The sequence below is a fragment of the Tarenaya hassleriana genome, unplaced genomic scaffold (assembly GCF_000463585.1).
Source record: "Tarenaya hassleriana unplaced genomic scaffold, ASM46358v1 Cleome33, whole genome shotgun sequence".
Taxonomy (NCBI): domain Eukaryota; kingdom Viridiplantae; phylum Streptophyta; class Magnoliopsida; order Brassicales; family Cleomaceae; genus Tarenaya; species Tarenaya hassleriana.
The window spans coordinates 965193-991648 of NW_010966459.1; the positions used below are offsets into that span (position 1 = coordinate 965193).

The 26456-nt window shown below is 39.3% G+C and overlaps 7 protein-coding genes and 1 long non-coding RNA gene across 15 annotated transcripts in view; 5 read left to right on the forward strand and 3 right to left on the reverse strand.

The window, feature by feature from the left end:
* Positions 1 to 375: 375 nt before the first annotated feature.
* LOC104821433 lies at positions 376 to 3238 on the reverse strand. 2 transcript variants are annotated; one of them, XR_773075.1, is made up of 7 exons: positions 3129 to 3238; positions 2849 to 2954; positions 2038 to 2398; positions 1314 to 1944; positions 1181 to 1236; positions 986 to 1093; positions 376 to 463 (listed from the first exon to the last, which is right to left on the reverse strand). XR_773075.1 is itself a non-coding variant. In XM_010552314.1 (6 exons), the coding sequence occupies exons 1-6, from the start codon at positions 3166 to 3168 to the stop codon at positions 1061 to 1063; spliced, it is 1227 nt and encodes a 408-aa protein (XP_010550616.1). In that variant the 5' UTR covers positions 3169 to 3238; the 3' UTR covers positions 844 to 1060. The 2 variants fall into 2 exon arrangements, 1 of the variants encoding a protein (XP_010550616.1); XM_010552314.1 differs by lacking the exon at positions 376 to 463 and having other exon boundaries at positions 844 to 1093.
* A 4167-nt stretch (positions 3239 to 7405) lies between these two features.
* LOC104821436 (ABC transporter A family member 7) lies at positions 7406 to 12963 on the forward strand. The gene is made up of 18 exons (XM_010552319.2): positions 7406 to 7648; positions 8171 to 8555; positions 8631 to 8710; positions 8804 to 8948; positions 9171 to 9290; positions 9376 to 9500; positions 9587 to 9745; positions 9924 to 10086; positions 10184 to 10309; positions 10401 to 10484; positions 10601 to 10947; positions 11020 to 11220; positions 11416 to 11525; positions 11655 to 11739; positions 11823 to 11951; positions 12101 to 12206; positions 12335 to 12423; positions 12525 to 12963. Exons 1-18 carry the CDS (start codon positions 7577 to 7579, stop codon positions 12822 to 12824), a joined length of 2826 nt encoding a protein of 941 aa, XP_010550621.1. The 5' UTR covers positions 7406 to 7576; the 3' UTR covers positions 12825 to 12963.
* A 46-nt stretch (positions 12964 to 13009) lies between these two features.
* On the forward strand, positions 13010 to 18073 carry LOC104821434 (ABC transporter A family member 8). Of its 4 annotated transcripts, XM_010552316.1 has the most exons (19): positions 13010 to 13072; positions 13195 to 13274; positions 13476 to 13857; positions 13949 to 14025; positions 14107 to 14251; positions 14344 to 14463; positions 14565 to 14689; positions 14787 to 14945; positions 15040 to 15202; positions 15303 to 15428; positions 15519 to 15602; positions 15705 to 16054; positions 16142 to 16342; positions 16451 to 16560; positions 16673 to 16757; positions 16851 to 16979; positions 17080 to 17185; positions 17284 to 17372; positions 17678 to 18073. In XM_010552316.1, the coding sequence occupies exons 2-19, from the start codon at positions 13203 to 13205 to the stop codon at positions 17972 to 17974; spliced, it is 2820 nt and encodes a 939-aa protein (XP_010550618.1). In that variant the 5' UTR covers positions 13010 to 13072; positions 13195 to 13202; the 3' UTR covers positions 17975 to 18073. The 4 variants fall into 4 exon arrangements, with proteins under 4 accessions (XP_010550618.1, XP_010550617.1, XP_010550619.1 ...); XM_010552315.1 differs by having other exon boundaries at positions 13044 to 13274; XM_010552317.1 differs by having other exon boundaries at positions 13044 to 13274; positions 14362 to 14463.
* Positions 18074 to 19273: 1200 nt separating this feature from the next.
* On the forward strand, positions 19274 to 20961 carry LOC104821439 (aldose 1-epimerase-like). Its single transcript, XM_010552326.2, has 5 exons — positions 19274 to 19561; positions 19651 to 19700; positions 19808 to 19931; positions 20041 to 20139; positions 20231 to 20961. The coding sequence occupies exons 1-5, from the start codon at positions 19390 to 19392 to the stop codon at positions 20854 to 20856; spliced, it is 1071 nt and encodes a 356-aa protein (XP_010550628.1). The 5' UTR covers positions 19274 to 19389; the 3' UTR covers positions 20857 to 20961.
* Positions 19993 to 20358, reverse strand: LOC104821438. The gene is made up of 2 exons (XR_773076.1): positions 20266 to 20358; positions 19993 to 20177 (listed from the first exon to the last, which is right to left on the reverse strand). It is a non-coding gene; the product is annotated as an uncharacterized LOC104821438 (long non-coding RNA).
* On the reverse strand, positions 20775 to 23056 carry LOC104821437 (vacuolar protein sorting-associated protein 29-like). 4 transcript variants are annotated; one of them, XM_010552323.2, is made up of 5 exons: positions 22923 to 23052; positions 22645 to 22804; positions 21842 to 21979; positions 21093 to 21419; positions 20775 to 20867 (listed from the first exon to the last, which is right to left on the reverse strand). In XM_010552323.2, exons 2-4 carry the CDS (start codon positions 22774 to 22776, stop codon positions 21114 to 21116), a joined length of 576 nt encoding a protein of 191 aa, XP_010550625.1. In that variant the 5' UTR covers positions 22777 to 22804; positions 22923 to 23052; the 3' UTR covers positions 20775 to 20867; positions 21093 to 21113. The 4 variants fall into 4 exon arrangements, with proteins under 4 accessions (XP_010550625.1, XP_010550626.1, XP_010550624.1 ...); XM_010552324.2 differs by lacking the exon at positions 20775 to 20867 and having other exon boundaries at positions 21003 to 21419; positions 22645 to 22870; positions 22959 to 23056; XM_010552322.1 differs by lacking the exon at positions 20775 to 20867 and having other exon boundaries at positions 21003 to 21419; positions 22923 to 23051.
* Positions 23057 to 23640: 584 nt separating this feature from the next.
* LOC104821440 (U-box domain-containing protein 41-like) lies at positions 23641 to 25629 on the forward strand. Its single transcript, XM_010552327.2, has one exon. The coding sequence runs from the start codon at positions 23656 to 23658 to the stop codon at positions 25474 to 25476; it is 1821 nt and encodes a 606-aa protein (XP_010550629.1). The 5' UTR covers positions 23641 to 23655; the 3' UTR covers positions 25477 to 25629.
* Positions 25630 to 26220: 591 nt separating this feature from the next.
* The window catches only part of LOC104821441 (putative DNA glycosylase At3g47830), a 2183-nt gene continuing 1947 nt past the window's right edge, over positions 26221 to 26456 (forward strand). Inside the window, exon 1 of the mRNA XM_010552328.2 lies at positions 26221 to 26421. Within this exon, the coding sequence (XP_010550630.1) occupies positions 26327 to 26421 (95 nt within the window). The 5' untranslated portion in view covers positions 26221 to 26326. The remainder of the gene's footprint in view (positions 26422 to 26456) is intronic.

Consider the following 26456-nt stretch of genomic DNA (forward strand, 5'->3'; position numbering starts at 1 on the left):
TAATATATGTGTAAATATTATAGTTCGGTACTTATTTGGTATTCATATAATGGTACCGTTCCGAACCTATACTAAAACCGAACCGTTTAACATTCGGTTCTAGTTTGGTACACTTTTTATAAAACCGAAAATATCGTTCCCGAACCGAACCGCTTGAATACCGAACCGAAACCTGAAACGTCCACCCCTAGAAGATACTGGACCACAAATCATCGAGAGTTTTTATGAATATGACAGCAATGGAAATGGAGCCTTAATACACCAAGAAAGAAAACATCTTCTGCTCTTACACTGTGATGGATTGTTATGCTTACGGTTGTTTCATCATACAGTAGTTGTGTGGAACCCTCGACCATGCAACGGAGAGACGTCACCTCCACGATTGAGTTTGATTCTTACTGCTGCGCAATTGGCTTTGCTTTCTTTCTCCTCTTTGAACAGGGCATCTTCAGCACACCCAATGCTACAACATCCAAAAAAAAGAGACTTGAAAGAATTAGACCATCATCCTTGATCCAGATTTCTCAAATCAAAACCAAAACAACTCAACGATATGCCCTTTCTAAACTGGGAATTACGTTTATCCAGCTTGTCTTAAATCGAATCACTTGGTCTATGTAAGTGAAATCGAATCCACCTCCGATTGTTCTGACAACAACAACGACATCTGGTAATGATGCTCGAAGGAGCTAAACAGTGTAAAATCTCATTTCGTTCTATCTATCTCGCGAGACCAATCAGAAATTTCGTCTGTATTTAAGGAACTGATTTCGTCGGATACGCAAGGTGTCATCGATTTTGACCGTTGATTTTGTATCTCCATGTCGGTATTCTGATCATCGGTTTGAGGAAAGAACATTCAGCAACTGAAAACTTAGACAAACTGTTTTGGATATACACACACAAAAAAACAATTCAACAAACATTTCAATCCAGAACAAGGAAACATTATATGTTTTTTCACCAAACCGGAGACTTGACAAACCTTTCACCTATACCCCATTCGACAAATCATCCAAACCAACCAAATTCAGTAGCAGACAGATTTGTTCTTCTTCATTCAAATCTGGATTTCTTCTGCCGTCCGAACAACCTGCAGTGTTACAATCCCCGGTTTCAGAACTATAACTAGTCGTAAGAACCCGGTGAGTTATGTAATAATAATAGTAGTTCTACTCACAGAATTTTCTTTGTTCTCCTCTGATGCATTCGTTTGCTCCGGAGAATCACCTTGACCTACAAACATACACAGAGACAGTGTTGATATTGAAATTTGTGTTTGTGATGAGATGTGGTCGTGTTAATCTTTTTACCTTCTGGTTTACTGGCATGTTTCTTCGTGGATTTCTTTATCTCATTCTTCTCTTCTTGATTTCTCTTGGACCTGAGATTGATGACCCTCTCACCCTTCTTTTGAGATCTATCCGCTCGGGTTTCAGTTAGTTTCCGTGAATTTGGGGTGGAAGTGTTCGCCATCTTTCTTGTCCTAACTGATGAGCTGTTCTTAGATAAAGCTTCCTTCTTGTTTGGAGCCCTGTCATCAGAGGACCGAGTCCCTTCGTCCGAGTCTTGAATCTCCGAAACATCTGATTGTTTCACCTTAACGGCATTCAGAGATCTCCGAGCCATTCCCTTCGGGATATTTTTAACGGAATTTGCCTTGGCGGTTCGTTTGACAGTTGAACTTTGAGAAGCGTCATCTTTAGGGACTTCAGGTGTCATCATGCTCAGGTTTTCTGGTGTGGAAGATGAACTCTGGGCATCATTGTTCATTGATACAGTGGTCTCTTCAGGAACAACAGAACATGTTTCCGAGATCTTCACCTCCTCAAGACCTTCTGAGATATTATACAACTGACATAGTTCCCTCGTGCAGTCAGCAAGCTCGTCCAGGTTATTGCGGCGAGCGTACAGTTTCAACTCGTCTCCCAACCGCTGAATCGGCTGCAGTTCCAAACACGGAAATGTGAGAACACAAAAGCTAGAGAAACACACATTTTGGAAGATAACGAGGAAGATCTTGAGTTTCGATTATACCTCACAGCCTGCTTGATGGGCAAGTTTAAAGAAACCGAGAGAGATCGAATGCTTTCCCGTGGACTCAGAGAGTTTGATATGCGACAACCAATAAGTAGCCGAAGACAAATCTTCCACCTTTTTCCGATTTGCTGATCTCAGTGCACTGGAGACCTGCTTTTCAGTCATGCCTCGGCCATTGCCTGACCGTTTTGCTCTGTTTTCTGAAACAGGGGTGAGGCTGCTAAGTGATTTGCTAGCAGAATTCCCCACAGCCTTCGCAGGAATCGAGAACCTTCTGGCTGGCTTAGCAGATCCATAATCCTTAGCAGAAAGATCGAGAGCTGTTGTGCTCTGACTTACAGCAGATGCAACCCGTCCCCTGAGATATATGAACTAATTCTACTGAATCCAAGCAATCAACACAAATTGAACCTCTTTTGTTTTGTAAATTATAAGACATGAATCAGGCCAGTTACCAGGTTACAGGATGTAATTCAAACTATGTTCAAAGTTAATAATGGTTGCACTCATACATCTGATACGGCGTAAAAGTCCCATCAGAGTTATTATCCCTCTATGTGAACTGATACTTTCCCTGCTAGATTATCGTCTAATTTCATCGGCATTAGTCTAATCACCTGTCTCTTTACTGATCAAGATGCAACCCTTACGGATTTAACCAAAAAAAAAAAAAAAAAACCCTTACGGACTAATATTAATGTGATGAAGTTAGCTCGAACCCACAATTTATTCGCAATCGAAGTTGCAGAATCCATAATCTCTTTGAACAAAAAAAACGACGGAGGTGTAAAAATGGCGATTACCGTACCTCCTGGAACTAGAAGAACCTGAGAATTCTGGAGCAGGAGGCTTCCCTTCCTTCGATTTAAGCGCAGATCTTAGAGGATACCTCAGCTTCGATTTGGTCGTGTTTCCTTCACCACTCAAAAAAAAAAGTTACTTCCCTGAAGATCCGATTTTTTTTACAAGTTTGAATCGGGGGAAACAACTCGAATAATGAGGAAAGAAAGTAAAACTCGAAGAAAAGAAGACAAGTTTGAACGAAGATTTACCGGAAGTTTTTTTTTTAAAAAAAAAAGAAGATTTACCGGAAGCAGATTCCGCTGGTCGGTCCTTCGATTTCTCCATTGATGAACTCAAGAAATGCGCTTCCTTTCTTTTCTGCGGAGTGAAACTGCGAAGGTTTGAATGTGGAGAAGAAAAGCTGAGAAATCCGATTTTATAAACAAGACAATCTAATCAAAATTTCAAAACAAGCATCTTGAAACAGTAACCGCCACACTGCATTGTTTTCTTTTTTCATATAAACCCTCTACTTTTCATTTCCTTCGTTTAGGACCCTTATTTTGACATTTAAAATATCTGCCACCATATTATGATTGCTATTAAATAAGCTTAATTCAATTCCATATTGGTGAGTAATTAGATTGTCTAAACCCAAAATTGAACTATTATTATAAGTCATAAAATTAACATTATAATCTAAAAATATTAGATTTGAGATTAAGTTTTTTAATTTAGATTTATAATTCAATTAAATTTATAACGATGGGGAATAAATTAAAGAATTTTAAAACCCGCCAGCCAATATTTCTGAATATATTCTGGTGTTCGTTCATAAATTTGATGAGAAAGGGGCGTTTTTTGTTAAATATATTTATTCGAGGAAAAAGTAAAAGAATTTCTAAAGGATAGGGGTCTGTTTTAAAAAGAATGCTAAAAATCTAATGCTGTCTTATTAGTAATTAGGTTCTTTTGCCGTTTCCCTGATGAGCGGGAAAGTAGTTGAAGAAGTTATGATGAAAATATGGCGAGAGAGAGTCATTGTGGACCGTCCGATAGAAGATAGCGACAGAGTGTCATTATGGACCGTCCGATTAAGAAGAAGACCACCCCTTTCTCCAGACGCTCCAGGCCGTTGGGTCTCTTTATCTTTTTTTTTTTTTTTTTTTTTTTTTTTTTCTGTGAGGACCATTTTGTAGCATACCATGTTATTACGATTACGATGTGTATGATTTAAATAATATAATATTTATAAATACGATGTGTGTGTACATATATATGAAATGTGTACGCATCGACGGAAGGTAGGTCGGTGGATACCGTTTAGGAATTGACTTTATCTCTACGCCAATGACGACACGTAGTATGCATTGTCCTTTTTGCACGCGCTGTTCGTCCTTTTAACGGCCAAGATCGGGGCCCATAACATAATTTACACGTGGCGACCGCACAGTGCGTCACATTATTGGGCTTTGTTTGGGCCCATAAATTAATATACTGGAATTTTATGGGGCCACTAAGGCCTTGTTGGGCCGTGGTTAATTAAAAAATTTTGGGATTTTTCCTTTCGAATTTTATAATTTAAAAACTATAATAAAATCCAATCAAAATTTTATATATTTATTTTTTCTAAAAACTCTGAAATTCATTTTATTGAAAAAATTAATTAAAACCCATAAAACCATTTTTTTTTTTGGGTTTTCACATTTTATAGAAACTGTAAAAACTATGAAAACCAAAATAAAAAACTAAAAACCAAAAACTAAAGTAAAACAATTTTAAAAAAATATAAATCACAATTCATAGTCAAAGATCTCGATAATGCATGTAGGATGGCATATAAGCAGGAATTAATTACAGTCGTATACATGTATAATTCACGTATATAAATATGTATATTTTGACTATATATGTATAACCACAAAATGGGACAACTCATAAAAATTTTCACGTAAAAAATATGGAAGATGTAAGAAGTTGCATTGAGGATGCCAATGAGAAAAAGAACCTGAGTGATTAAAAGTATAAATGTGAAAATGAAATTATTTGCATATTTAATTTAGAAGTTTTTTTTATAATAGTTAATTTAGAAGTTAGAAGAATGGAAGAGTATATTTGTGTACGGTGTTTATTGTAGACTGATGACCATATGGCTCCATCTAAAAGTTCCCATACATACATACATACATACATACATACATACATACATACATACATACATACATACATACATACATACATACATACATTTTTTTGGTATGAACATACATACACATATTCAAGCATCTTCTTAATTGTTTTTTTTTTTACAAATTGATATAAAAAAAATACGAAATGTTCAAAGTTTACCATTCAGGAAAAAAAACAACAACAAATGACTGTAAACTAGTAACTACAGTTGAATTATGAAATTTATTGAAAGTTTCCACAGTCCACAGCTTGACCACATGGATAGTATATGATATTCGTTGAGAGAATCATTTATAATACTATTAGATAGCGGCATCGATCTTTGCAAATGGATTTTTTTTTTATATAAATAAAAATAAAATTATTTTTATTTTTAAAAAATAGAATATTTTTTTAAAACGCTGTTTTGTCTTTTTAAATTGATCGTGTTATGTGTATGGCTTCTTGTCCAAGTAATTGCCGCATGGGAAAGTTTGGTAGGCTTTGACCAGCCAATATCTTATAACAAAGTTCACAATCAACCAAAGTAACCATCCGAGCAAATAGATTTGCAAAAAATCAAATAACGAACATCTTTTATTATAATATATGTTATCTCATATATTTAATTGGTAATATGGATATATTCTATTGAAATGATCGTATATAACTGTGCGTATGGGTTATATTATAGCTTTCTAATGTATGTGAAACTTTGAATTCAATTAAGAAAAATGAGATTAATAATTCGGTTAAAATCTTATAGATATTGGTTCAAAGGAAATAATTTTTTTTTAATAAGAAAAAGGAAATAAATTCGTTCATTCTTTCTTAATAATTAATCCATAGATTAAGTTTTCCATATCTTAATGCGTTGACCTCTCCGAGTCCTCCTTTGGGAGAAATTACACGGAAAAGTTACGTATCTAATAATAGTAATAATTGTCGATATGGTCATGGTACAAAAAATATTACCTATTTCGTCTAAATAATAATAATGATAATAATAATAGAAAATAGAAAAATCGCGGTGTGTTCACATTGGATGACGCAAGAGATGACGCGTGATTCACGGCATATTAAGTAATAATATTCAGAAGCTGAGTGGATTTCGGGACATTAGTGCTCTGTCGCAACTTCTTGTAAACCTCTTAGAATTTCCTGTCTTTGTCGCTTTCTTCGCAAATCTTCATTTACTGCTTTGACCGGACATGTACATGCATCATACGCATTTGCTCACACACAAACACATATACGTATATATATATAACTGTGTGTGTATATATGTATAGTTTTGCAAATCAGTTTGGAATAAAATGCTTGACCAAGCCCCACCATATATTATAAAGTTTGTTATATATATATATATGTACGTATGTATATAACTTTTGCCTTGTTAATTATAAAACATGGTTATTTATGAAAAACATTATATATATATATATATATATTATTTATGTTATGAACCTACGATTTAAGTACCAAAAGATTGTTTTGATTTTACTCAACAGTTGATGACAAAATGATTGGTAAGTGATAAAATCTATCATCAAAATATTGGATTCGATTTAACTGGTGAAGAGAGATATAATTTTTGGATCAAAATGATGCATATAACAAAGGTTGATCTCGGGTTTAGAGTGGATTTAGAGTGGATGTAATCGGACCGAAGGATTGAAAAACGATCCTAATTAATAAAAAAAAAAGATTGTTTTGATTTTTTTTTTGGGTTTGCACATTTAAAAGTTGGATTCTTTATATTTTACCTTATTCAATGTTTTTCCGAGTCTATTGCACAAATTATCATAAAGTTCATATAGCTCCGTTTAGTTGGGAGTTATGAGTCCAAATTTAAATATTTAAAATGGTTGGGGTTTTTATTCGAATAATTTTAGATTTGAATTTTTCATTTGAATTTTTTTTTTGTATCGGTTAAGTTCGATTCAAACTTTTTTTGTTCGTTAAAATTATATTTAAATTTAAAAATCCGTAAAAGTATGTTTTTTATTTGTTATTTACTTTATATTTATTTCCACTCAACTATAGTAAAAAAATATAAATCGAGGAACATTGATTTTGAATGATCATTCATAGTTAAATAATATAATATCTCTTCTAATATGAAATTGGTTGGTCGCTTTCTCTTGAATTGAACATGAGCCTGCCTTTTATTTTCATTAGAGAAGACATGTCAAACAAAAAAAAAATGCAAAACGGTGGTCGATTTCAAAAAAAAAAAAAAAAAAAAAAAAAAAAAACGGGGGGGGGGGGGGGTCAAACTTCTGGAACTTGAATGAAATATGAATAAAATATTCATATTAATAAATATAAATATTAAATAATAATAATAAATAACTAAATAAAAAAACGAATTAAAAATTTGATATATGATATAAAAATAGAATAGCAAAAGGGCCGTTATATAGCAGTCGCACAGTTCCTGCGGAAGTTCGATCATCTTCAAATTGGTGAAATTGGAACCCAAATTTAGAAATCCATCTTTCTCTCTCTTTGAATTCAGTGCCAAAAGGGTTTCTTTAGGATTCGAAGAAGATATCAAAGAGATAACTTCGGAGATTCATCAATGGCGGATCCCGGTCCCGCCAGTTTTTGGACGCAAGCTAATGCCTTGCTGCGAAAAAACTTGACCTATCAGGTTGGTCTTTTCGTTTTCTTGTATGAAATCCGATATTATATGTCTCGATATGTGTGTACATGCGACGAGGAGAGAGGTGTGATTCTTTGCGTGCACGTAGAATTGTCTTCTTTGGGTTGGATTTATTTAGGGTTTTGGTTTTGGGATTCTGTTGTTGTGTATGGAATCCCCAAATCAGCTTGTTCACTGAATCAGTAAAACCCAACGGATGATTTATCGAGATATTGACCGAATTCTTAAGGTTTTCGTCGAAATCAACTGAATAACTTTAATACCCAATTGCTTGAATAGTTGGGGTTTCTTTACTTATGCGGTGATTAGCCTTTGAAATCTGTAATTTGAGTGGAACATACCTTACCTATGCCATAGTTGGAAACCACCTGTCATGTGTAGAGACATAAAGAAAACAGCTTTCAATCTATGTTTTAGTGAGGTTTCAAATCTGTCTTACTTCAGCTTTGTAACTGGGGATCGATGAGATCTTGTTTGTGATGTGACTGGTGTCTTGATCATGTGATGCAGAAACGGAACATATGGACCAACGTTCGACTCGTCATGATTCCCTTCTACCTTTGCATAATCCTGGTGGCCATTCAAATCCTTTTCGATACGCAAATAAACAACTCTACAGATAATCAATGTGGCTGTCAATGCGTAGATACAAATGGAGACGGTAAATGCGAAAAAACCTGCGGGATAGAGTATTCATCTCAGGATCAAGGAGCTTTTTGTGCCATCCCTAGCCCTCCAAGGTGGCCTCCATTGTTACGTATTCCTGACCCCAAATACCGTGCTGTTACCACCGATTTCATTTCCTACAGAGACCTCCCTGATGAATCGTGCAGACAGACGGGATCTTGTCCTGTAACTATGCTTATGACAGGGAACAACCGTTCCCTAGGACAAAGTATGCTACTTCCTTCTGTTTGTTATACTTTAGTTTTGTTTGCCGGTAAAACTTATTTTAGATGTTTTCTTCCAGCTTTGTCAGAGAAAATGTACAGTAACTCTTTTACAGTAACTCCCTCTGATCCATTGGGTAGTTTAGCCAACAATGTCCTGGTAATTCTTCTGAAGTTCTCTTTTCTTTTTATGTGAAATGCTAATCTCTCTCTTTATCTCGGCCTTTTGAGATTGTGTCTTATCATATTTCAGGGTTCAGCATCAAAGACAGACTATACCAATTATCTTGATCCGGGGATTGTCTCAACTCTTCCCATCTATAACATCCAACCCCAATGCAGTCCAAACTCCACATTTTCATTCTTATTGCAACAATCTTCTCTTCAGTTTCGGAAAGGTATTACGATTGATGACAGTTATGAAGCTAAAAAAACACGAGAAGTGTAATTTTACTTTATGTTCTCGTCATCTTAATAAGTAGCGCAATAGCATATCCTTACATGCGTATTTTGAATTTGTGAAATAAAACGTATTGTGCTTCCATCTGCTGTTTGATTCAAATATTTCTCTGAGGACAGATTTTTGCCACCTACTAACTTCATGCTTGGGTTGAACCTAGAGGTGAAATGTGTTCGAGGTTTGAATCTCTGGCGAAATGCCTCCTCAGAAGTCAATGATGAGATTTACAAGGGTTACTGGAAGGGAAATCCTGAGAGGAGGATAAATGAGATAGTTGCAGGTTGTGTTTGACTTTGTGACTCCATACATCTCTGCTAATATCTGCATGTGACCTGACAGTTCTCTCTGTTTTTCTGTTTCCTTAGCCTATGATTTCATGAACACGTATAGCAACGTCTTTAATGTGAGCATCTGGTATAACTCAACGGACAAGAATGATACAGTTAGAAGACCAATAGCATTGGTTCGGGTTTCCCGTTTGATCAATTTGGTAAGAGGTTCAAGTGACGTACTTAAAATAGTTCCCATGGTTCGCGTTTCTTGATTAAGACAAAGCTTGCAATTTTCCAACTGCAGGTATCAAATGCTTATCTTGACTTTTTGCAAGGCCCAGAGACAAAGATGCTGTTTGAATTTGTCAAAGAAATGCCGAAATCAGAGACCAAACTCCGTCTGGACATTGCAACTCTTATTGGCCCGCTTTTCTTCACATGGGTTGTTCTGCTTCTGTTCCCTGTAAGTTCTTTCTTCTTTCTTGGTAGACTGCTTATCCTCCTACAAGTACTTAATTGATAATATGTGATTGTCTGTAACTCTCCGAACAACATGAATTATGCTTTCATCAAGCCCAACCAGTGCAGGATACTTGATTTATAACACCAGCCATTTACTTGCTGACAAATCTGTTATGCAGGTGATCTTGACATCGTTGGTGTATGAGAAACAACAACGTCTAAGAATTATAATGAAAATGCATGGGCTAGGGGATGGTCCATACTGGATGATCTCCTACACCTATTTTCTTGCCATATCCATATTATACATCATATGCCTGGTTATATTCGGATCAGTTATAGGTAATGTATTAGCTTTTAATGCAGATTATACATCACATTTTTTTTATTTAGAGCAAGTATTCTTCTTCGGATTACTACAGCAGTTAGTTAATTGCAGGACTGAAGTTCTTCCGGCTTAACGACTACAGCATCCAATTTGTTTTCTATTTTATCTACATAAATCTGCAAATCTCCCTTGCCTTTCTAGTTTGTTCAATGTTTTCAAAGGTTAAGACAGCAACAGGTATGAACATTGCATTTCATTAATTTGATTAAGAACATGTTGGTGTCTGAAACGAATTAATCGATTTCCCTGTTTTACGGGTGAATTGTAGTTGTTGCTTACATACTTGTGTACGGAACTGGACTCTTGGGGGTCTTCCTCTTCCAGTTTCTCGTTGAAGATCCATCATTCCCAAGTACGCTAACAAGATTTAACTTCTAATAATACGATTTCCAAAGTATTCCATGCAGCCATACATGTAATTAATCTCACAACACTGACGATGGAAGAATGAAATCTATACTTTTTCAGGAGGCTGGATTATTGTATTGGAGCTTTATCCTGGCTTTTCTTTGTACCGTGGGTTGTACGAGTTCTCACAATATGCTTTCCAGGGAAACTTCAGAGGCACAGACGGGATGAAGTGGAACAATTTCAGTGATAGTGGGATGGATGACGTGTTTGCCATCATGATTGTTGAATGGTTTCTGGCTCTCATAATGGCATACTACATTGATCAGATTTCTTCATCTGGAAAAAGCCCTTTGTTTTTCTTGAAAAACCCTTTCAAGAAATCGCCTTCTCTACGAAGGCCTAGTTTTCAGAGGCAGGGCTCCAAAGTCTTCGTTGAGATGGAGAAACCAGACGTCATTCAGGAGGTAAGCAAAAAAGATTCACAATATTTTCTGTCTTGCTATTTCTAGTTCTTCTGACATTGTTTTTTTTTTCAGAGAGAAAAAGTTGAGCAATTGTTGCTAGAGACGAGCACAAGCCATGCTATTGTGTGTGACAACCTCAAGAAAGTGTATCCAGGTAGGGATGGGAACCCACCAAAAATGGCTGTAAGAGGATTATCTCTCGCCATTCCTGCAGGAGAGTGCTTTGGCATGCTAGGCCCCAATGGTGCCGGCAAGACCTCTTTCATCAATATGGTCAGTATGCATATGCTTCTTAATTCTTCATGGTAGAAAAATCTAGACTGCTCTCATAAGCTTACCTTCTGAAAAATATATCCAGATTTACACACTTACATCAGCATGCTGTATAAAGAATATGATGTTTCAGACTATAATCTTGTCAATTTAGGTATCTTTAAGAATGTAACAGTATGTTTTTTTTGGGGCTAGATGACGGGGCTTGTGAAACCGACATCTGGTGGAGCGGTTGTTCAGGGTTTGGACATTAGCAAAGATATGGGCAGAATATACACGAGCATGGGCGTATGCCCACAGCACGAGTAAATAAATTCTTGAAACGTTTGATTTTCTTCTGCACCGAGGAGTAATCAATGAAACAATTTCCATTCTCCTGGCCATTTCAAGTTGTCATCATTATCTCTCTCTTTTTTTTCGCTGCCTTGTTTCAGCTTGCTATGGGAGACACTGACAGGAAGGGAACATCTTCTATTCTACGGGAGACTTAAGAATCTCAAAGGCTCCACTCTGATTCAAGTATGACATCAATGTGCTTAAGCATGAACTTTCAATACAGTAATGACAATTTTTTTTCTCATTGTTATGCTATTTTGCATTAGGCTGTGGAAGAGTCTCTTAAGAGTGTCAACCTTTTCCGTGGAGGAGTTGCCGACAAACCCGCTGGGAAATACAGCGGAGGAATGAAAAGGCGACTAAGTGTAGCCATTTCGCTCATCGGAAATCCTAAGGTACATGCATCACCATTCTTCTTTTTTTTCCGTTTTTGCCCATGCATCTGATTTTAGGATTTGACTGAGGCAACTTCACATATTTTCATATATATGTTGGGTTTTCGACAAAAAATACTGGAGTGTTTATTATTTTGTTATTCTTGAAGGTCATTTACATGGATGAGCCGAGCACTGGACTCGATCCAGCCTCCAGGAACAACTTATGGAATGTCATCAAGCGTGCAAAACAAAACTCGGCAATAATCCTCACCAGTATTTCCCCTCCCCCCTCACTTCTATATGCAGGAGCCTAGTCGTTTTTGAAACTCGTATACGCAGTCCATTATCTATGTTTGCCTCGTTATTGTGAGCTAAGAGAAGCTTGTTTCCGAACATTTCAGCACACTCGATGGAAGAAGCAGAATATCTTTGTGACCGTTTAGGTATCTTTGTAGACGGAAGCTTACAGTGCATAGGAAATCCCAAAGAGGTGAGAGTTTTCAACTGTTTGTGTCCACTGGATTCAGTCTGGTTTGATTTGGTTGAACTTCAAAATGAAATTGTCTTGCGAATTGGCAATGGTATTGGCAGTTGAAGGGAAGATATGGTGGATCGTATGTCTTCACCATGACAACATCTTCGGAATACGACGAAGAGGTGGAGAAACTGGTCCAACATGTCTCGCCAAACTGCAGGAAGATCTACCACATTTCCGGAACTCAAAAGTTTGAGCTTCCGAAGCACGAGGTCAGGATCTCCGAGGTTTTTCAGGCTGTGGATAAGGCGAAGAATAACTTCACCGTTTTCGCTTGGGGACTCGCCGACACAACTCTCGAAGATGTCTTCATCAAGGTTGCCAAAGCTTCTCAGTCTTTCAATGTCTTTTCTTGATTCTGTTAAAACTGAAATCCCTCTCTTTTTTTCATACATATACATGTAATGTATGTATGTATATATACACACAGTTTAAACACTTCATGTAATTTTAAGTAATCTTATGTGAAAAGGAAATGTAATTTTAAAATTTTTAGATTTCAGACATAGCTATAAGCATACGTGCATTATATTATACACATTTATACAGATTTGGTAGAGGGTGGTTTTCTTCAACGTGGAAGATTAACTCAACCCAGAAGCAAGTAAATATCATTCGTGCCCCTTTGGTAACGTGCATTATGCACACATTAATCCAAATTAATTTTGTATTCAATTTCCTTTTCATGTTCATAAACACTTCCCCATCTCATCTCTCTCTCTCTAGGTGCTTTAATGGCGGATTCAGGTCCTGCGAGTTTCTTGACACAAGCCAATGCTTTGCTGAGGAAGAACCTAGTCTTCCAGGTTTTATTTCTTCAAATTTGCACTCTGTATTGCTCAAAAAGACAATTTTTTTGCAAAAGTATTGATCTTTTTCCCAGTTACTGCAGCATTAGTTGCTTGTTGCTTATTGCTTCAGCTTTCTCCCAACCATTTCAATGGTTATATATGTTAAACTACAAGAGTATCGATTTGCTTATAAGATGTTATGTGGAATTCTAACAGAGGAGAAACGTATGGACCAACGTTCGTCTCGTCTCTATCCCGTTCGTCCTCTGCATACTTCTCGTCGTTATGCAAATGCTCTTTGAAACCCAGTTCAACGATGTGTACGGGCAGTGCGGTTGTACTTGTAATGATTCCGACGGAGATGGAAAATGTGAGAAAAGGTGCGGTTTTCGGTATTCGACTTCAGTACAAGCAGCATTTTGTGCTATTCCAAAGCCACCGCAATGGCCTCCGTTGCTGCAGATACCTTCTCCTCGTTACAGAGCTGTGATGACAGATTCATCTCCAATGGTGGATTTGCCGAGTGAGTTATGCAGAAGAACTGGCTCTTGCCCTGCAACTGTTCTTCTCACCGGGAATAATCACTCTCTCGGCCAAAGTAATGATCCTTTCTGTTCTGTCTAAATCGTTCACTTCAGTTTCGTAATGGGTTGTTCAGGTTTTTGATTGATGTTCATGTCTTTTGCCAGTTCTTTCCGACAAAATGTACAGCAGCAGCAGCTTTCAATCGTCTGATATTACCGGCAGTTTATCCAGTTACGTCTTGGTAAGTCATGTGAAAAAGTTGCGTGTTTTTCTCGATAATTATGCCGTCTGAATCTGATTTTAACTTCTTGGAACGAGTCAGGGGTCGTCGTCTTTACCCGCATACACCAATTATCTCGACTCCGGTGTCATCTCGGATTCCCCGATCTATGACATCCAACGTCAATGCGCTCCAAATTCATCATTCTCAGTCTTGTTTCAGGATTCATCTCTATCATTTCCGAAAGGTAAAAAAAGATTTTCACTTTGGTAGAGTAATCTGATCTTGATATCTCATGTTCATGAATGGTTTACGTTCTTTTTTTTCTACCGAATCTAGAGGTAAATTGTGTACAAGGGTTATACTTGTGGAGAAATACTTCTTCTGACGTGAATGATGAGCTCTACAAAGGGTATCGAAAAGGAAATCCGGAGGAGAAGATCAACGAGTATACTGCAGGTCATCTTACATGAACTTTTCTTCGAATCTTGTGAATCTGAAACAAAATTTTTCATCATCAATCCTTGTTCTTGACGATTTCGTGTGGGAAAGTTTTTCAGCTTTCGATTTCCAGAACACGGATATGAACAATCTCAATGTGAACGTTTGGTACAACACGACGTACAAGAACGACACTGGGGGAAGGCCTATTGTTCTTATCCGAGTTCCTCGCTTGGTCAATCTGGTGAAAACTGTTCATTCATATCATCTAATGAACTCAATAGAAGATCATCTGTCATGAACATACGGAATTTACAGGTTTTCGTATATGATTTTTTCAGGCATCTAACGCATATCTTGAGTTCCTAAGAGGGGCAGAGACCAAGATTCTACTGGAGTTTGTCAAAGAAATGCCGAAACCGGAAACTAAACTGAGTCTGGACATTGCTTCTCTGGTCGGTCCACTCTTCTTCACATGGGTCATTCTGCTGTTATTCCCTGTAAGTTCCTGAATGTCTGAATCGAACATTTGAACATCATCTCTTGTTTCAGATGTTCTATCTCCCGTTTTAAAGTTCTTGAGTCTGGAAATAGGTGATCTTAACGACATTGGTCTATGAGAAGCAGCAAAGACTGAGAATTATGATGAAAATGCATGGACTCGGCGATGGACCATACTGGATAATTTCATATGCTTATTTTCTTGTTGTATCAATGCTCTACATGATCTGCTTTGCGGTATTCGGTTCAGTCATAGGTGATACGCAAGCCCATTGTTTGTACGCTCTTCGTATATATATACATATCGTTTGATCATTATTACCCTTCTTGATCTGAATGTTTTTACTTCACTGCAGGGTTGAACTTCTTCAGGCTGAATGACTACAGTATCCAGTTCGTGTTCTTCTCGATATCCATAAATCTACAGATTTCTATAGCATTTTTGGCGTCCGCCATGTTTTCAAATGTTAAGACAGCTACAGGTACAGTCTCATTCCATTCTGATTCATTTCTTCAAGCCACTAAAATGGTTAGAGTTTTGAACTTTGTTTGTGTGAATTCCCATGAATCAGTCATATCCTACATATGTGTATTTGCAACTGGGCTCCTTGGATTCTTTCTCTTTCAGTTCTTTTTGGAAGACACCCTCTTCCCAAGTAAGTTTTCCCGGAAAAAGATCTGTCGTTTCTTGCGTTTTGTCACCAGAGATGGGCATATATAACCTTTCTGTTCATCGAAATTCTTCGTGATGTGTATAGGAAGCTGGATCATTGTAATGGAGATATACCCGGGATTTTCTCTGTACCGTGGGCTGTACGAGTTATCACAGTTTGCGTTCTCGGGGAATTACCGTGGAGTGGACGGGATGAGGTGGCGAGATTTCGCTACTTCAATGGAAGAGGTCATAACCATAATGCTCGTCGAGTGGCTCTTGGTGCTCGTATTCGCCTATTACATCGATCAGATCACTTACTCGGCCAAACATCCTCTGTTCTTCCTACAAAATTTCCAGAAAAAGCATCACCCTTCTCTTCGAAACCCTGATCCGAAAAGACAAGCATCGAGAGACAAGCTCGTGGAAATGGAAAAACCAGATGTCAGACAAGAGGTAAAAAACTAAACAGAAGGATCAAAGGATCACACTTTATTCCATCTGCCATTGACAAGGCTGAGAAAGTTTGTTGATTTGTGTCAGAGGGAGAGAGTTGAGGAGTTACTGCTCGAATCCACCGAGAAATATGCGGTTGTATGCAACAATATCAGGAAAGTGTACCGAGAAAAAGACGGGAACCCTCCGAAATTCGCGGTAAGAGGCTTATCTCTTGCTTTACCTCAAGGAGAATGCTTCGGAATGCTCGGCCCAAACGGTGCAGGCAAGACATCTTTCATTAACATGGTCGGTAGTAGCAGTACAGAACGATATCCCTTCTCGAATGTATGCAGAAATTCAAGATTCTGGGATGACGATATCGATATGAACGAACCTTTTTCTGCATATATGCAGATGACAGGAATCATTAATCCATCCTCCGGAACAGCATTTGTACAGGGTCTCGGCATATTAACCGATATGGACAGAATATATACATCTATAGGCGTCTGCCCTCAGCATGAGTAAACCAAAAACGCGAATCTCTCTCTCCCTCTCTTGTTTTTTTCTTTCTTCGCCACGACAAAATCCATTGTTTTCGTTCCTTATTTTCGTTTTGTTTCCTCCGATTTGTAGTCTGCTCTGGGAAACACTGACAGGGAAGGAACACTTACTGTTCTATGGAAGGCTCAAGAATCTTAAAGGACTTGCTCTAACACAAGTAAGTTTGTGTCTATTGCACGGTCTCGGATGGGTTTTTTTTTTCTTTCACGTAAGCGTAATGAGAATAACTTCGTTTCTCCCTCGGATGAAGGCTGTGGAAGAATCTCTTCGAAGTGTGAACCTTTACCATGGAGGAGTTTCTGAAAAACAAGTCGGAAAATACAGTGGAGGCATGAAGAGACGGCTTAGCGTTGCGATTTCACTGATTGGTAACCCCAAGGTATGTTTTCCAGCCTCCAAATCTTTGACTAACACTTATTGTAATCAAGTTGTGATATAAAAAGATCTGAGAATACATATATATACATGTATATGTGAAGGTTGTATACATGGATGAACCAAGCACTGGACTTGATCCAGCCTCGAGGAAAAGCTTATGGGATGTGGTGAAACTGGCAAAGAACAAAGGGGCCATAATTCTCACCAGTTATTATTCCACTCTTCTTTCCTCATTCCTCCTCTTAACAAAATCCGCACCAGACTGAAGCTTTGGTTCTATATATACATATATGTATATGTCTCAGCACATTCAATGGAAGAAGCAGAAGTTCTATGCGACAGAATTGGAGTCTTTGTAGATGGAAGCTTGCAGTGCATTGGCAACCCTAAGGAGGTAACACACCACCATTCAACTCTCTGTCGGAAATGATTCTGGTATATACATATATATATATATACACATGTATATATTCACTCCACAGAGCTGTTCTCGTTGTTTCACTCAAGATCTCATCATAGCTTCTTGTGTTATGCGCTGATAGAGAAGAATGGATCTATGAACTGTTCGAAACTGTGATCACGATTTCATCACGGGCATGAAAAAAAACCGCGTTTTGAATCGTGGGTTTTCGTCGAAATCGATCATAGTTAACGTAATCCATCTCACTGAGTACTGAAATTCCTGTATTGAGATGACAGTTGAAGGGCAGATACGGTGGCAGCTACGTATTCACCATGACAGCATCGCCGGAACACGAACGAGAGGTGGAGAAATTAGTTTACGAAGATCTGTCGGGAAATGCGAAGAAGATCTACCAGATCTCGGGAACTCAGAAGTTCGAACTGCCGAAACAGGAAGTCAAGATGGCAGACGTGTTCCAGGCAGTGGAGAAGGCGAAGAACAGATTCCCCGTGTTCGCTTGGGGAATTTCAGACACTACTCTTGAAGATGTCTTCGTCAAAGTTGCTCACTCTTCCCAGCCGTTTAATGTATAAGAATAACGTTTAATTTCATAAAATAAAATAAAAAATCAAACTATATTGTGTAAATCTTATCTCGTGCTTGGAGAAAATAAGAAAATTAATTATATACTATCCAAATATATATATATATATATAATAATAATAATAGAGTTGAGAAATTATTTAAGATCAAATGATGAAGAAACCATGTGATTTTGTCTGGTTGGTTCTTGGTATTTGGATAAATTGGATGTGACACTCAAACTAGGTTTCGTAATGTATTATTAATTTTAATGATTTGTGTAGATGAAGCCAAATTTGTTCAGATGATATATTTTTTTTTAATGCGTATACTACCGCAATTATTTTTGTGTAATCCAAGAACATGGTGCATTTATTAAAATCTAAAGATAATATATTTAAAATATACTTGAGTGTGTGTATCCGTGTATTTTATTTTGATAGATGTGTATATATTACATAGTTTTTAACAAATTTGTATGGATAACTAGGGGTGGGCGTTTCGGGAAACGGTTCGGGTTCGGGACGGAATAGATCGGTTCGGTTCTTTCGGTTTTACAAAAATAGGTACCAATCGGGTTTTTTATTGTATTCGGTTCGGTTCGGTTTCGGTATCGGTTCGGTTCGGTTCCGGGTTTTATTAAAAAAATGTTAGATTTCCTTTAAAAATATTCGGTTTTTCGGGATTTTTAAAGTTCGGTTCGGTTCGGTTCGGTTCGGTTCCGGGAAAATTCGGTTCTCTAAAAATGGTACCGTTCGGGAAATAACAACGGTTTCGGATCGGAAAAAATACCGTTTTAACGGTTCGGTTCGGTCCGGTTCCGAAGAACCGAACCGAAACGCCCAGCCCTATGGATAACTACCACGAAGAAATAAATTAATGGTTTTTTTTCTGGGCACGAAAAACTGATATTTGTCGTATGTAACAAATTACTGAACATAAAAAAAAAAGATTCGTACTAACGTGTATTTGCACTTTACCCAAAAAAAACTTGCATTTGTAGAATTAAACGTAATCCTAGTTAATTTTTTTTATACTATTTTAATTTCGATCATTGTGTATATCCTTATCCGTGATAATTCCATGAAACAAATTAAAATAAAAACAAAATTTTGATTTGTCAGTAAACTTTTTTTTTTTTTATAAAAGGTGAATCTTATAATATCGCCAGAATGTGAAAAAAAAAATAATATCGCCAGAATGTGAAGGGAAAAAAACACTTTCATCGTTCACTAAAAAAAAGAACCATTTTCATCTAAAACGAAAAAAACATCCAAATGAAGGACTTTTCCACTTTTATGAAAAAAAAAAGTAAAAGAGTGCCGTCTCTCTCCCCACTTGCGCAAGTATATATATAGAGAGAGAGAGAGAGAGACCCAAGAACAGAACCGCGAGCTCTCTCTCACTCTAAGCTTTGTCTGTAACAATGGCGAAGGAGGTGTTGGTAACCGTGATGGTGATGTGGGTGGTGATGTACAGTGTGTGCAGTGAAGAAGACAGGAAGATCGGAATCTATGAGCTTAAGAGAGGAGATTTCTCTGTCAAATTCACCAACTATGGCGCCGTCATGATCTCCCTTCTCATCCCCGACAAGCACGGTCTCTCTCTCTCCTCTCTTTTTTAATTTCTTTTCTTTTTTATTCTTATATGGATAACGTTTTTGAGATTTGATGGCAAAAAAATACAGGGAAGGTCGATGACGTTGTTCTTGGGTTTGATTCCGTTGATTCCTATAAGGTATTTTCCTTTCGAAATCATTACAAATCAATGGTGAATTTCGTTTCCATAATGGGTTGCCTGAATTAGCATTCAATAATGGTAATTGTTATAATTATCATTATTAGAACGACACAACCTATTTTGGAGCCATAGTGGGAAGAGTGGCAAACAGAATCGGTGGGGCCAAATTCGAGCTGGAGGGTCATCTTTACAAATTAGTCCCCAATGAAGGACGCAACACCCTCCATGGTACCATATATACATATGTACATACATATATATATATATATATATATATACACAATTCGTGTATCGGTTTCATATTTTGTTAATGGGGGATTCTAAATTTAAATACAAGGTGGGAAAAAGGGGTTCAGTGATGTGATTTGGACAGTCCGAAGCTACAAACCAGACAGTCACGTTACCTTCACTTACCACAGCTTTGACGGCGAGGAAGGTGACAGAGAACACCATTCCATACATACACATGCATCTCTGTGTACATACACACACACACACGTATGTTATACACTATGAATATAAAACAGGATTCCCAGGAGACGTAGAAGTGAAAGTGACGTACATGATAATGGGCACCAACGAGCTGGGCGTGAAAATGGAGGCGAAGCCACTTAACAAAGCGACGCCTATCGACTTAGCTCTCCACACTTATTGGAACTTGAAGGGACAAAACTCCGGAGACATCCTCTCCCACGACGTCCAACTCTTCGCCTCCCACATCACCCCCGTCGACGTCCACCTCATCCCCACCGGTCATATCTCCCCCGTCGCCGGAACCCCCTACGACTTCCTCAGCCCTATTCCCATCGGCCGCCGCATCCACCAGCTTCCCGGCGGCTACGACATCAACTACGTCATCTCCTCCGGAGGATCTGGGGAGCATCTCCTCCGGAGGACGGCTGTCGTTTCAGAGAGTGTGTCCGGTCGGAGAATGGAGCTGTGGACGAACCAGGTCGGGGTCCAGTTCTACACGAGCAACATGTTGACGAGCGTACGAGGCAAGGGCGGGTTCGTGTACAGAAAGTACGGAGGATTGTGTCTGGAGACGCAAGGCTTTCCAGATTCGGTGAATCACGAGAATTTCCCGTCCCAGATCGTGAAACCTGGCGAGATTTATTTGCATGTTATGGTCTTCAGGTTCACTGCTCATTGATCCCTGCTTTCCTGTTTGTTTTTTAGGGTTTGGAGAATAATATTATCATCTGAATTGTTGAAAACCATGGATCTGAACTTTCCAAGCCCTCTTTTTTTTTTTCCTTCCCCAATGAGATATTATGACTTTCGAAAAAAAAAGGATCATGTCTGCATGAACATGAAGACTACTGAAGAAGTTACAAGACAGAGAAACAAGAAAGTTGTTTTTCGTCTTAACTCGAGATGATTACTTACAATTTCGTTTGTCTTTTTTGGCTAATGGGCAGAAGAATTGGTTGAAGAGGTCTTCTTGAAATCGATCTTGTCGACTTTGACCTCTCCATCAGTGAGCTCGTAGACATAGACCACAACCCGTTGGCCGTCGATGTCCATAAGAACAAAGCTAGGGTTGACATCGTAGTTTATGCTGCTGTGGGCTCCGGTTGCAGATCCCGGGTTTATCACGACGCCTCCCTCGTGTTTGTAAGCTGTAAACTGGTGGGTATGGCCCGTCACGAGAATGTCCACATCCAGTTGCCTCTGGAGCATGGCTAGTGAATCTAGATCTCCCCATGGGACCACCTGTCAAAATGCAGATCATAGAAAAGAGAAAATTTCACAACAGAGCCATTAATGGTGCAGCAATAGTCCATGGAGAAAGAGGAGAACAACATCACCACTGTTACTTTTCATTTTCACCTAAATATATAAAGCAGATGGTAAAGATTGCAATATTTGATGTAAGAAAAATCATCCCGTGGCTGTATGAATTCGTCTCATGCACAAAGGGATGAGTAAAACAAAACTTACTAGGCAAGAAAACACACTATAACAAGGTATGGCGGCGAACGCAAGTGAGACAGTGTTCTGGTCAGGACAATCCTATCAACATATGCAATAGCTGAAAGAAACTATCATATGCTGCTAGAAATGCTAACATCTAACACTTTCAGCTCATAAACATGAAGCCCAAGAAAGGAGGAGGAAGAACAGAAAAATTGAACCTGGTGGCCGTGACATAATCCCAGCTTGAATTGCCCAATAGTCAGTGTTTTGGTTTCTGGGTATCGTGTCTCTTCGTCAAACTCTCCACCGACTATATGCAAATCAGGACAGATGGTTTTCAAGTAGTCATGAACTTCCTAAAAAGGCCAAAAGATGAAAGATTCAATGTAAACGAATGTGGATCAACAAAGAATTCTCAAAATTGTCATCTATGCCATACCCATAAAAAATCAAAGCAAAAACTTGATTGGAATACTCAATTTTAAACATCTCCGAGCATAAGAATGTTAACCAACTTCGCATAAAAGCCTCCATAATGAGGTTGTCTATTAGTTTTCCATTCCATCCCAGCACTTCTACTGATGGAAAAAAAGAACCAGATTCTCCTTCCACTCTCAGCAATTACCATTCCAGTAAATACAGAGCAAAATGAAAGAGATCAGGGTAAATGAACATTTAGGCGTAAGGGATCATACAAAAGATCATGGCCAATCCAGAAATCTTCTGGATGAAGGAAAACAACAATAGATCCCATCATGGAAGATATCAAGGGGTGCGTCCGAGTTCAATCAATTCCCTGAATGGCTTCAGCCAAACCATTCCTAAGCAATGCATTAGAATAGATCCTCTCACTTAAACCATCTATTTTACTACATTTTCATCAAAACGGGAAAATTTCAAATAAACCAACAAAATATGCAAGAACCACAGAAGCAATCGCATTGCATAGAAAATAACCCCGAATCAGAATGAACTATAATGGGTAAGGAGATTTATAAATTGTAAAAACGAAAAACCCAACCTTGATGCAGAGATTTCCAGTGCAGATGATGTGTTGGATCTTGCCAGGAACAAGCATTGATTTGAACTTGGGGGGCAGATCAGGCGCTCTGTGAGGTACGTGTAGATCCCCCAAAGCCAGCACGAGCACCATTTTTAACAGTTCCTCGAAAGCCCTAACCCTGCTCAAAATCCCGACGGAGAAAGAACTTTCGAAGCTATGGACATCGATCAAACGGTAATTGCAGCTGAAGATCACGATTACAAATATCTGTAAAAGAAATCATAAACGAATATTACCAAACGGATTCTCTGTCTGGTTCGTGGGAATCTTACTCAGAGATCGCCCATGGAAGATCTTTTTGCTTTTTCTCCCCCCGCCCCTCTGATCGGGGGTTTTTAACACTAATAACCCACTTGGTTGCACCAATTTCACCATACACCACCCAACAAAAACCCCTCTGAACGCTTTAGGAAGCGAAACTAAACGCCGTCGTTTTACTTTTCTCTGCAACAACCGTACACAGTAGAGCTACCCGGAACAGATCGAATTGAACCGGACCGAAGACTTCAAAATTCCCGGTTTCAGTATGGTCAAAATAATTGGCTTTTGACTTTTAAGTCATGATGAGCCTTCCTGTTGTAACCCACATAATTGTTTTAAGGAAAAAAAACACAAATGACATTTTTTTTAAAATTATTTGATGGAAACGAGATTGCATAATTAATTACAAGGGAAAAATTTTCATTCATTAACTGTAAATCATTTTTTTTTCTTTTGATATCCTTTATTGGGAAAATAAAGTGGCATATCGCTGCTGAGTGCCCTCCATGTTTCCCCTTTTTGTTATTTAATTGGTAAAGACATGCAAGGGGATTTGCAGAAATAAATTTTCGGATTAAAAAAATTAGGACACGCACCCGATTATGAATTTGAAGAAAAAGCACATTTGATTTGGGTCCATATAGACGACGGTTATCGATTTATCAAAATTATATCGTCGTATTAATTAAAAAAAATGTAAAATGTAAAATGAAGAGAGAGAGAGTGACCAACGACCAAAGACACAAAAAAACAAAGACGAAAGAGCCACTCACCGAGTTATCAATCAAGACTTTGTCAACTGACGAAAAACTCATCCGATTAAGCCTCCGCTTCGGACTCCGAGTTCGCATCCCCATTCTTCTCCAGAATTTCTGGTTTAGGGTTTCGGTTATTCTTGTGATGGGAGGAACCAGACGACACAGATGGTTCTCCTTCCACCAACGCTCTCCCTCCTCTACTACCATCGACGGCGGTGGCGAAACTCCGACGGAGTTTCTCTGCCCCATCACCGGTCTCTTGATGTCGGATCCCGTCGTTGTTTCCTCCGGTCAAACCTTCGAGCGCCTCTCCGTTCAGGTCTGTCGGAACCTTGGCTTCTTACCCGACCTCCTTGACGGGACCCGACCCGATTTCTCCACCGTCATCCCCAACCTCGCCATGAAATCCACTATACTCAGCTGGTGCGACAAGACCCAGAAGGAGCATCCGCGCCCACCGGCTTACGCGTACGTTGAAGGTGTGGTTCGTGCCCGGATGGATTCTGGTTCGGGTACCCGGGTCTCCGAGCCGGAGATTTTGCCCCCGGTGGCTGAGAATTCGCCGTCGGACTACGATGCTCTGATGGAGGTGATCCGAGCTCGGTCCAGAAATTCCATGTCTTCGAGCACTTCCCTCGAGTCGGTGACCGTTGGTCAGAGCCCGGTTCACCCGACCCGGCCCCTCAGTCACTCCATGTATTCTTCTTCCTCCTCGTCGGATGTATTCGCCGGAGCCGAGAGTCCATTCCGAAATCCTAGCTCCTTCTCTTCCTCCGATTACTCATCTTCGCCGCCGATGTCGCCGGAAGAAGAAGAGATCTGCAACAAACTGAAAAGCACCGACATATTTGACCACGAACAAGGACTGATTCTGCTCAGGAAGCTGACGAGATCCCGCGAGGATAGCAGGGTTTCGCTGTGCACAGACAGGATTCTCTCCTTCCTCAGGTCTCTGATCATTTCCCGGTACAACCTCGTACAGACGAACGCCGCGGCGGCGCTGGTGAACCTCTCCCTGGAGAAACCGAACAAAGTGAAGATCGTGCGTTCAGGATTCGTCCCTCTCCTCATCGACGTCCTGAAATCGGGGACACCGGAGGCGCAAGAGCACGCCGCCGGTGCGTTGTTCAGTTTGGCGTTGGAGGACGAGAACAAGATGGTAATCGGAGTCCTCGGCGCGGCGGAGCCACTCCTCCACGCGCTCCGATCTGCAGAGAGCGACCGCACGCGCCAGGACGCGGCGCTCGCGCTTTACCACCTCTCGCTTATCCCGAGCAACCAAACCAAGCTCGTGCGTTTAGGCGCCGTGCCCACGCTGCTCTCCATGGTCAGATCCGGCGAGTCGGCGAGCAGGAACCTCCTCGTGCTCTGCAACCTCGCCGCTTGCCCTGACGGGAAAGGCGCGATGCTGGACGGGAACGCCGTCGGAATCCTAGTCGGAAAACTCCGGGATACGGCAGAGGCGGCGGCGCGTGAGAACTGCGTGGCGGTGCTGCTGACGCTGAGCCAAGGGAACCTGAGGTTCAGGAGGCTGGCGAAGGAGGCAGGGTTGGAGGAGGTACTGAAGGAGGTGGCGGAGGAGAGAGGGAGTGCGAAGCTGAAGGAGAAGGTGGAGAAGATTCTGGAGACGTTGAGCGGCGCAGGAGACAGCGAGTACGGCGGAGGCGCGGAGGCGCGTGAGTGGAACCGCATGCTCGAAGCGAGTGGACTCAGTCGTAGTCAGTTTCAGGCGGGGCAAAACGGGGTTTTCGCCCAGACCTCTCAGTTTTAACTTTTTTTCGCTTGTGTTTTTTTTTTTTGTGTTCGGCTGGGTAAAAATATTTTCTATGGTTTAATTTAACATCATTATTATAAAAAAACAAAATTTGTTGTAATTATGCAAATGATTCGAATTGTGATATCTGATTTTGTGCGATTTTATTTAGAATGTTCGGATAATACTTTGACTTTGACATCAGATTAACTATTGATATGAAAATAGAATTCCTTTGTAGTTAATAATGCCCTTATATTCCTTACTTTATTATTTCTATTTATGGTATTCGGTGCAGTTACCTGGTCTGAGATTTAATGAAGTCTTAAATCTGTAACAATCGATTCTTTCTTCTTATAAAAACTTACATCTATATATTTACACGTTTTATTAGCTATTGGTTGCAATAACCAAAGAGATTCACGAATTTTTGTAATCCCAATCCGCCCGTTTTTTTCCTAAAAATTAATTTGACCGACGTCTGCATTTGTTGTTACATGTATTTACAAAAATATTTTAGAGATTATAATATGGAAAACAAATATAATATTGCAATTAGATGAATAATTTATTAATTATAATCGAACCGAAGGGCCGAATGATTGTGATTCGATTATGTATCATCCCGTTCAATTTGATTCAGATTAAATCGAATCCGGTTCAAATCGAAACGAATAAAAATTTAATTTTGAGTTCGAATTAAAATAGAGTTTGACTTAAATCGAAATAAATTCAATATATAATCTAATATGTAAAATCGGAATATGCAAGTTTTGGGGTGAATTAGGACGAGATTTTCCGCAAGATGAATCTTGATCGGTCAAACCGGTGGAACAGAGCTGGCTAGGACGAGCCCATCCCCGAGATAATGAACAAAGCCCATAAGAGGAAACGCCCTCACCCACACGACGGCGACTCCAAATCGCCGGCAGTTAAACCCACCGTCGACGGTAGAGGCGGGGGGGGCCCGCACCCGCCCCATCCCAAGCCCACTCCCG

What these genes read in the sequence shown, in the direction of transcription:
- LOC104821433 (XM_010552314.1), bottom strand. Translation starts at nt 3,168, where the DNA reads ATGGAGAAATCGAAGGACCGACCAGCGGAATCTGCTTCCG. An exon ending in GGTTCTTCTAGTTCCAGGAG is followed by an intron (nt 2,399 to 2,848) that starts GTACGGTAATCG and finishes CATATATCTCAG; the next exon opens with GGGACGGGTTGCATCTGCTG. An exon ending in AGGAGAACAAAGAAAATTCT is followed by an intron (nt 1,094 to 1,180) that starts GTGAGTAGAACT and finishes GTAACACTGCAG; the next exon opens with GTTGTTCGGACGGCAGAAGA.
- LOC104821436 (XM_010552319.2), top strand. Translation starts at nt 7,577, where the DNA reads ATGGCGGATCCCGGTCCCGCCAGTTTTTGGACGCAAGCTAATGCCTTG. An exon ending in GAAAAAACTTGACCTATCAG is followed by an intron (nt 7,649 to 8,170) that starts GTTGGTCTTTTC and finishes CATGTGATGCAG; the next exon opens with AAACGGAACATATGGACCAA. An exon ending in CGCTCATCGGAAATCCTAAG is followed by an intron (nt 11,952 to 12,100) that starts GTACATGCATCA and finishes TTATTCTTGAAG; the next exon opens with GTCATTTACATGGATGAGCC.
- LOC104821434 (XM_010552316.1), top strand. Translation starts at nt 13,203, where the DNA reads ATGGCGGATTCAGGTCCTGCGAGTTTCTTGACACAAGCCAATGCTTTG. An exon ending in GATCAACGAGTATACTGCAG is followed by an intron (nt 14,464 to 14,564) that starts GTCATCTTACAT and finishes AAAGTTTTTCAG; the next exon opens with CTTTCGATTTCCAGAACACG. An exon ending in GGCGTCTGCCCTCAGCATGA is followed by an intron (nt 16,561 to 16,672) that starts GTAAACCAAAAA and finishes TCCGATTTGTAG; the next exon opens with TCTGCTCTGGGAAACACTGA.
- LOC104821439 (XM_010552326.2), top strand. Translation starts at nt 19,390, where the DNA reads ATGGCGAAGGAGGTGTTGGTAACCGTGATGGTGATGTGGGTGGTGATG. An exon ending in AGGACGCAACACCCTCCATG is followed by an intron (nt 19,932 to 20,040) that starts GTACCATATATA and finishes TTTAAATACAAG; the next exon opens with GTGGGAAAAAGGGGTTCAGT. An exon ending in CAGCTTTGACGGCGAGGAAG is followed by an intron (nt 20,140 to 20,230) that starts GTGACAGAGAAC and finishes AATATAAAACAG; the next exon opens with GATTCCCAGGAGACGTAGAA.
- LOC104821437 (XM_010552323.2), bottom strand. Translation starts at nt 22,776, where the DNA reads ATGGTGCTCGTGCTGGCTTTGGGGGATCTACACGTACCTCACAGAGCG. An exon ending in CTGGAAATCTCTGCATCAAG is followed by an intron (nt 21,980 to 22,644) that starts GTTGGGTTTTTC and finishes TGGCCTTTTTAG; the next exon opens with GAAGTTCATGACTACTTGAA. An exon ending in GATTATGTCACGGCCACCAG is followed by an intron (nt 21,420 to 21,841) that starts GTTCAATTTTTC and finishes GCATTTTGACAG; the next exon opens with GTGGTCCCATGGGGAGATCT.
- LOC104821440 (XM_010552327.2), top strand. Translation starts at nt 23,656, where the DNA reads ATGAAGAGAGAGAGAGTGACCAACGACCAAAGACACAAAAAAACAAAG.